General features: G+C 38.2%; 1 protein-coding gene across 2 annotated transcripts in view; it reads right to left on the reverse strand.

Moving 5' to 3' along the window:
* Positions 1-7,917, reverse strand: part of GOLGA5 (golgin A5) — a 32,964-nt gene extending 25,047 nt beyond the window's left edge. The window contains exons 1-3 of one of the 2 annotated variants that reach the window (XM_027869997.1): positions 7,697-7,917; positions 5,524-6,088; positions 366-593 (exon numbers count right to left, since the gene is read on the reverse strand). In XM_027869997.1, the coding sequence (XP_027725798.1) occupies positions 366-593; positions 5,524-6,070 (775 nt within the window). In that variant the 5' untranslated portion in view covers positions 6,071-6,088; positions 7,697-7,917. Of the gene's footprint in view, positions 1-365; positions 594-5,523; positions 6,089-6,867; positions 6,889-7,696 lie in introns of those variants that run through there. The other variant, XM_027869998.1, reaches the window with a different exon arrangement.
* Between the last annotated feature and the right edge of the window lie 441 nt (positions 7,918-8,358).

Raw genomic sequence — 8,358 nt, forward strand, 5'->3', positions numbered from 1 at the left:
AGAGTGCAGTAGTTAAAAGGGGAATTTTTTTTTTCCCATTTTTTTCTTATCAGTCCCATCCACTCTCACAGGGAAATATGCTCCATTTAAAAAATTATGTTTAGGGGCAGCTAGGTGGTGCAGTGGATGGAGCACCAGCCCTGAAGTCAGGAGGACCTGAGTTCAAATCCAACTTCAGAACAAACACTTGACACTTACTAGCTGTGTGACCCTGGGCAAGTCCCTTAACCCCAACTGCCTAAAAAAAAAAATTACGTTTAAATTTTAGTTGTAGAATCATTTTTATGTATATAATACAGATGGAAATCAAAATAATTTTCTGATTTAGGTTATAAAACTTATTTTTTAACTATGAAATTTTCTACCTTCTTGTGTTTCCTTGGATCTTTGAATTAATGAAGCCATTTCTTGATTTAAAGATTGAACTTCATTCCTCAGTAGTTGATTCTCCAATCGAAGATTCGACAATTCCTGGGACCTGCCATCATCGTTAGCAGAAAGGCTTCGATCACTAGACTTGGCACTGACGGATGTATTTTCTTTTGCAGCATCCACTTGAGCTCCTACTACAGAATCTGAACTGTCAGAGGTTTCTGTGAAAAGGGAGAAAAAAGTACTTATAATTCTGCAATATGCATTAAAAACTACATGTTATTATGAGATATCTTTCACACTACTACAGGTATTATGAAAAGCAAATTTGAAATTCCTCAAAAAAATTTCACTTTGAAGGATACTTTTACTTCCACAAATGGGACTTATGGAGCCTGAAGGACCAGAATACACACGATGACAGGGAACAGAAAAAAAATCATGAATTTGGAAATCAAAGAAGCAGGAACAGGTATCTAAGGGCACATGCTTAAGCAAAAAAATCAAAATATAGTGAAAAGATCAATAGCCTTTGAGTCAGATCACAGTTTTGATTCCTGGCTCTTCCAACTGCAGGTTGTGAGACCTTTGGGAAATCATTCACTTGGTGCCTCCGTTTTCTGACTTTGGTTTGAACCTCAGTTTTGTTTCTTTCTCTGCTACTTGTTTTCTTGGGCAAATCACTTAATGTCTCCAGGGCTCAGTTCTTTCAACAACAAAATGGGCCAGCTGGATCACACGCTTGCTAAGGTCCCTTTCAATTCTAACATCTATGGTCTTACAATCTACTGAATAGGGGAAACTATCACAGAATGGTGAGGATCATTTAAATATTATACAGAAAGAAAGCTTTGTAAACCACGTAGTATGATAACATCTGGGGCACTTTAATTGTGGAAACAGGCCAAGAACTTGAAATTATTAAGACTAAAAAAAATGGCCATGAAGTGCAAGAAAAGGGAATTCTTCCTCTTCCCACACCATTGGCTTAAAACAAAAAACTCATCCTAATAGAATGTTCAAGTTTGAAATGGGGTCAGTGAAACTGATTCAGAAACAAAACTAAGTCCTTGAAACTAAGATAATTTACTTAGAAAGAATGAAAGAAACACTGATTCAGACAACTCGGTTTTCATTTGTTCAAAGACAGTGATATATCTGGAATAGACCCCAGTGGACAGAGCACTGAACTTAAAGAGACAGGAAGACCCAAATTTGAATCCTACCTCAGACACTTTCTAAACGTGTGACCCTGGACAAATCACCTAACCTTTCAGTGTCAGTTTCCTTAGCTGTAAAATGAAGATGATAAATGCACCTAGAACATAGGGTTAAGATTAAATAAGAATAAATGAAAAGTGCTTTGCAAAAAGTGTTATATATAAATTGCTATATGTTAGCTACTTATTATTATAGCTATTAGATGGGGGGGTCATTATCTAGCCTAATCTCATTTTTACAGATGAGAAATCTGAGGCAGATTCAGGTCCGGAAGTTAGTTCTGTTGATCGTACCCCTTCCATTATACTACAATGCATTTAAATTTAATGTTAATACAGAATTTCATACTTGTTATACAAAAAAAGAAACCATATTTTTGGGGACAAAGTTAGGAATATTTAATGCCTTTAAAATGACTGAAACACTAACTTTAAGACAACAGTATAGATCAGTATCTTCAAATAAGAACACATAGCAAATGAGTTTTTCAAAATGTCAGTCATTAAATGTGACATATGTGAGAGTCATAGGAAGAATATTAAGTAGACAGCTGGTAGCCCAGTGAATAGAGATCTGTGCCTGCAGTCAAGAAGGACTAAGTTCAAACCGAACTTAGATACTTACTATGTGAACCTGGGCAAGGCAATTAATCTGTCTATCTCAGTTTCCTCAACTCTACAATAGGCATTATAATAGCACCTACCTCCCAGGGTTGTGGTAAGATCAGATAATATTTGTAAAAGTGCTTAGCACAGTGCCCAGCACACGGTAATTACTATATAAATGTTTGAACCCTTCCCTTATAGCCTTTTAAAATTTACGTAAGAGCAGAACCAGAAGAATACTGCACACAATAACAGCAATACTATGATAGACTTAGCTCTTTTCAGCAATGATCTAAGACAATTCCAAAAGACTCACGATGAAAAATGCTATCCACATTGAAAGAAAGAACTATGGAGTTCGAATGCAGATTGAGGCATACTATTTTTATTTTTTGCTTTTTTTCTCATGGTTTTCTCCTTTTGTTCTGATTCTTCTTTCACAACATGACTAATGTGGAAATATGTTTAACATAAATTGTACATGTATAATCTATATCAGATTGCTTGTTGTCCTGGGGAAGGGACAGGAGACGAAGGGAGGGAGAAAAATTTGGAACTCAAAATCTTATAAAAGTGAACGTTGAAAACTATCTTTTCATGTAACTATAAAAAAAAATATACCATTTAAGTGGAAAAAAATAAAATATACTTAAGTATACAGTTTTAAAAGATTATAGGAGCTGAAAAAACTTTCAGATTATAATGCAGACAGACGTCAAAGGCTTAACATTAGAAACTGGCATCGTGCAATAGTATTTATCATAAAAACACAGTATTTTCAATTTATCTCCATATTTACTTTATGCAACAATCCCAATGAGGACATAATTTTGGCTTATCACCCACACACTCCAGAAAAAAGTTTTATAGTCTTGATGAAAGGCTAACACCATTGCCACAGACAGAGCTATTTAGCAGAAAATCACAGTAAAATCCTCATCAACATTTTTTATAACCAGATTTGTGATTTCACTGGGGCTCCCTGTGTGGAAACCCCCTCTACCAATTGCACATCAGCAACTGCTCTACAATTTGTACTCTTCAAGAATTGCCTGAGGCTCTTCCAAGTTAAGTGGGTTGGCCAGGGTCACTTCACTTGGTCAGTAGGTATTTGAATCAGGAATCCAATCCGGGGATTCCTTACTCTAAAGCCAACCCTATCCATAACTACACCATGCTGCCTCACAATTAGGTAGATAAATAGATTAAAAACCCCAAAGCACAGTCTTGTCCAATTCCTAATAGTCACATAAAAACTATCCCAAATGTCAAGACTGAATCTTAGGTCAAAATCCAGTACAAAAACTTCTGTTACCACTGAACTCTTACTCAAATAAAAATAATCAAAGTCTCAACTGAGATCTGTCTTTAGAGCAAAATCAAACAGAAATTTTGGTAGGAAAAAACAATGGTGATACCTTATAGAAATGTTTATAATAAGATGATCTAGAAAAAGAATGCCGATAAAAGTGAGATGAATAAAAACTTTCATTACTATTTGCATAGACCTAGTTATACAAACCTAAAGAGTGTAAGATACTAAAGTTTCCATTATTAACTGTTGTTATCAAAGTAAAAACTGAAAACTATAAAGGTTATCACAAGTACACAAACACTGCAATAAAATTCCATGAATAAATTCTCAAACTATAAAAAATGTTTATGATGAATACCAGTGGGCTGTCCACAATTACTATTTGCTGATATCTCAGTATACTTTAAAATTCTATGCTGAGAAAACTGCTCACTTCAAATCACAACTTTAGGCATGCTACATAGGTGTTTTATTACTATTAAGAAGAGAAGGGACTGTGTCATCCATTTTTTAATTTCCTCTAGAGTAGCAAGTAAAGGACTCAGCATCGCCACAAAACAGAAGTTGGCTATCACACAATTCATATTTTCCCTGAATCATATGGCTTATCATAACTATCTTCTATAGCAATCTTGCCACTGTGGATTACTTTCCTTATGGTGGGTCTTTTGATCTAGTTTTATTTCTCTTGGAATAAATATAAATTCACTGCTTTCAACTCCCATGTACAACTAAATACCAAGAACAAAATAAATCTCACATAGCAGAATTTAGTAAATGCATCTATATAAATGATCAATACGTACTCCTGTGTTAAAAAATTCACATCACTAGATAAGTCATTTTCAGAGTACTACTTCTTAAAAATCACTTTTCCATTTCATCATACAGATCAAATATTACTTAAAATCTTAACTGGATGCTTCATTGTAGCCTGCAGGTGACTCTGCATTCTCAAAGGCAATGCCATTGGCATGGAAGCTCTGGTGAGTCCTACCAAAGCTAAGAAAGTTTTGAATACAGGAATGGAGGCAGACTGTACATCATTCAAAGACTAGCCCAGTTAAAGTTTTGAGATGCTCATCACTGGGCTGGCTATAAAGTGATGAATTCTTTTGATCATAGCAATCAGACTGTCATGTCAAAAAAGTTATAGGGCTGTTATCTCCACTGGTAGAAGGAGTAATCACACCAACAAAATTATGGACCTCTGAAATATGTCACATATGGATCACAGATTCTATTCAATGACAAACCAAGAAAACAAAGGTGGTAATATTTAAGAGAAAAAACCCAAATCTCTACTAACTTCATTAAAATGGCTGAAATGGGCACCATCAACCGCTATGAGGAATCATTGCAAACTCAAGTTGCACTTTTCACCACTATAAAGTACAAACAGCTGCTTTCATTGGCTAGCCACTCCATAGCCTTCATTTTTGCAGATGGAACAATGCAAATTCAGAGGTACTAATCTCATAGACTGAGAAATCAAAGCTCTTGTTTAACTACCTTCAAATCTTTCTATCTGACTTAGATCAGAGTTTCCATATTTCCTTATGTTTCTATTGGGTAACAAAAATGAAAATAAGAAGTTGACAAAAAAGGCATGAATTCAAAGAATACAATTTTAAAATTCCAGACAACAGCATTCTCAAATCTCTTAAAATACCCTTATTCTGGTGTCCTAAATATAGTGGCAGACCAACTTTGAGGTAAGTTCTAAGATTCTGGGCTGAATAAATGATTACCTTACACATAACATTTCAAGGCCCTTTGCTGTGAAAACTCTAAAGAATATCGGTGTTCACTGCTGTTACTCTAAGCACATGCTGCTGTTCTATTCTGGGACAATTATCTCTGACCAGGTATCCCTTGGACTAGGAATAGACTAGAGGAAGGTGGATCAGAAATACCACTGGAACTTCTTTATGCCATGGCTTCATATCTAATTTACACTATTGCTTTCAACATTGTAATTCAAAATGACATATAGGACTAATTAGCTACCATGGCCTTGACTCCTGGTGAAGTTTTCTTCAGTAGTTTTGATGCTGGGTGCACCAGTAGACACAGAACTAATGCTTGATGTCCGAGAATGACTCTGAATAGCTGCCTTGCCCCTTTCTCTTTTAGTTTCAACCCTTCCATTAGGTTCCTTCTCTGAGCTATTGAGAAAATCAAATAGCTGTTCATCATCAGGTTCAGACTTTTTTCTTCGAACAAAATGGGAAGAAGGCCTAGGAGTTGATGTATTTTCACCCAGGTGGGAAACCTCCACTGATGTCCTAGATCCCACTTTCACATTTGCAGTCCCTGCTAAAATGGTAGCCTTCTGATGTCTAATATGATCTGCTGCAGAAGAGATGTAATTAGCTTTAGATACAGTCTGATATGTCAAGTCTGTATTTTGTTGGTGTAGTTCAGGATATTCAGTGTCTGTGTTATATATGATGTTACTGATGCTTTCTTTTTTACTAAGAGCTGTTGCGGCCCCTTGGTCAACTCTGTTCAGAAGATCCTCAGCTTTTCCAGCAAGATCCGAAAACCAAGACATGATGGAAGTTGTATAACCCTACAGAATCGAAAACATCAAATTAGTAATTTACTAATATTATCGTTACAACAAAATATACACATAACAAAAATACAGTAAGCCATAATAGATGGTAGAGTTATTTCAGGCAGTAATTGATAATAAATTTCTCATAGTTCATTTAAAAAAAAGAAGTACAACAAATATTGAGTACCCATTATGCACAAAACACTGTAATAGATGATATAAAAGGTACAGAGAAGAAACCAGGAATCCTGCCCTCATGCAATTCAGTCTTTTTAGAGTTTGTTTTAAGGATACTGATACATAATGAAGTAAAGGAAACATAAAGTCTCTTAAAACAGAATAAGAATAATGCAATGTAATGTTGCAGAAAGGGCACTAGACTTAGGACAAGGGTTAGAATACCACTTTTAACACCAGCTGTGTGACCGGAGGCAAGACACTTAACCTCTTTGAGCCTCAATTCCTTCATCTGTAAACGTGGGATAATACCTGTAGTACCTACCTCACAGAGCTGTAAAGCACTTTGCAAACTTTAGAGCTATATAAATGTCTGCCATTATCATTACCTTCATGTTAAAATGTAGAATTATCATAGTTACCTTTAAATTTGAGACAGGGCAGTTCACATTTGTGACTTATTTAAGTTGTACAATGACTATGACTAAAGACCCTAATTCTAGTAATTAAACCAATTAAAGAAAAATACAAGATGAAGTTAGTTGCTAGATCATAAATTTATGATAGAAACATACCAGCCTAGTACTCTCTCCTAATAATCAAAATGCACTTACCACTTATCTCCTGCCTGGCATTGTAAATTTAACAATTATGCTCCAGACCAAAAGCATTTGCCATAAAACTGACTGCCCAATTAAATCATACAAACTAATTAATACAACAGAACTTTGGGCACGTGCCCTATAAAAAGAGAAAACTGAGAAGGTTCTCAAGCTAGCTCCAGTTCTTTGAGTCTAGCCTCTTACAAACTACAAACTAATGAGATGACTCCTCAGGCAGGGGGCTTCCAGAGATGGGGGAAAAAAAAAAAAAGATGGGTGGCCAGGAGCCTCTGTGACTAAGCCAGGGCCATAACCAAAATTCCGATTTTAAAGTTCGTGACCCAAGACACTCATTACAGAACAAAATATTAGAGGGAGGCCCTAATGAGGGAATTTTTAACCTGTGGTCCATAGACACCCTCCAAGGCAGATTTCGGAGGTGAGGCGCGGGTGAACTTGGATGGGAAAAAAAATTACACCTTGATTTCAATTTAAGTGATATCTTTCGTAATCCTATATTTCACTTTATGCATTTTAGAATATTATTCTGAGAAGGGAGTTAATAGGCATCACCAGATTGCCAAAGGGGTCCACAACTCACAAAAAGGTTAACACCCCTCCCCCTGACCTTTTAAAAGGGAGAAAGAAGGGATGGACAGGAGGAGCGAGGAAGGGGCGAAAAGACCCCTGGTGTGGGTGGGAAGCAGGTGTGGGTTGGCGAGGAAAAGGAAGAGGAGGGTGACGGGCCCCACTTTTTGCTCCTGGCTAAGGAAAGAAGGGGTCAGTCCTCAGCCGTTAACCGCCCACCGGGCAGAGGCCTCAGGCCGCGCCTCCGCCTCACCTGACTGCGTCAGTCCCCGGCCCGGAGCTAAGGGATGGACGCCTGCCTTCCTCCTTTTCTCCTTGTTTTTTTTTCTCCCTTCTTCCTCCTCCTCCTTCCTCCGGAGCTGGAGGAAGGAGGGAGCCCAGCAGCACTCGCGCACCCCCCTGCACCAGCCGCTATCCCCGCTCTCTCTTCCGGGAGACGTGGAAGGGCGGCGTGAGGACCCCAAAACAGAGTATCTCTTGCACTGCCGGAGCCACGGTCCTAAACACAGAGAGGCGAAGGCGACTAGAACAGCGGGGTCCTAGCTTAAGGCCACGCCTTCCTTTCTCTGGCTGGACCAACCGATGGAGGGGCGGGACTAGGCACGCACGTGACTTGCGCAGCCTACCACGACCGCAGATGCGGCTGCTGGTGATGATGATGGCAACAACTCCAGGCCACACCTACTTGGGGAGGGGCCACATGGTCCTAGGAGATCCACGCAGTTAGGAGGAATTCTACTGCCCCGCCTCCTCCATATATCTCCCGCCAAATGTCCTCAGACTTGGGCTCCAGGTTAACTTTGCTGAGTGGGCCATCCATATGCAGCTTCAAGGGTAGAAACAAACTTCGACAAACTTTTATCAGACCTACTATGTCCAAGGCACTGTGCTAAGTGCTGGGGGTACGAAGACAAA

This window comes from Vombatus ursinus, unplaced genomic scaffold (assembly GCF_900497805.2).
Source record: "Vombatus ursinus unplaced genomic scaffold, bare-nosed wombat genome assembly UNPS02014794.1, whole genome shotgun sequence".
NCBI classification, from domain to species: Eukaryota; Metazoa; Chordata; class Mammalia; order Diprotodontia; family Vombatidae; genus Vombatus; species Vombatus ursinus.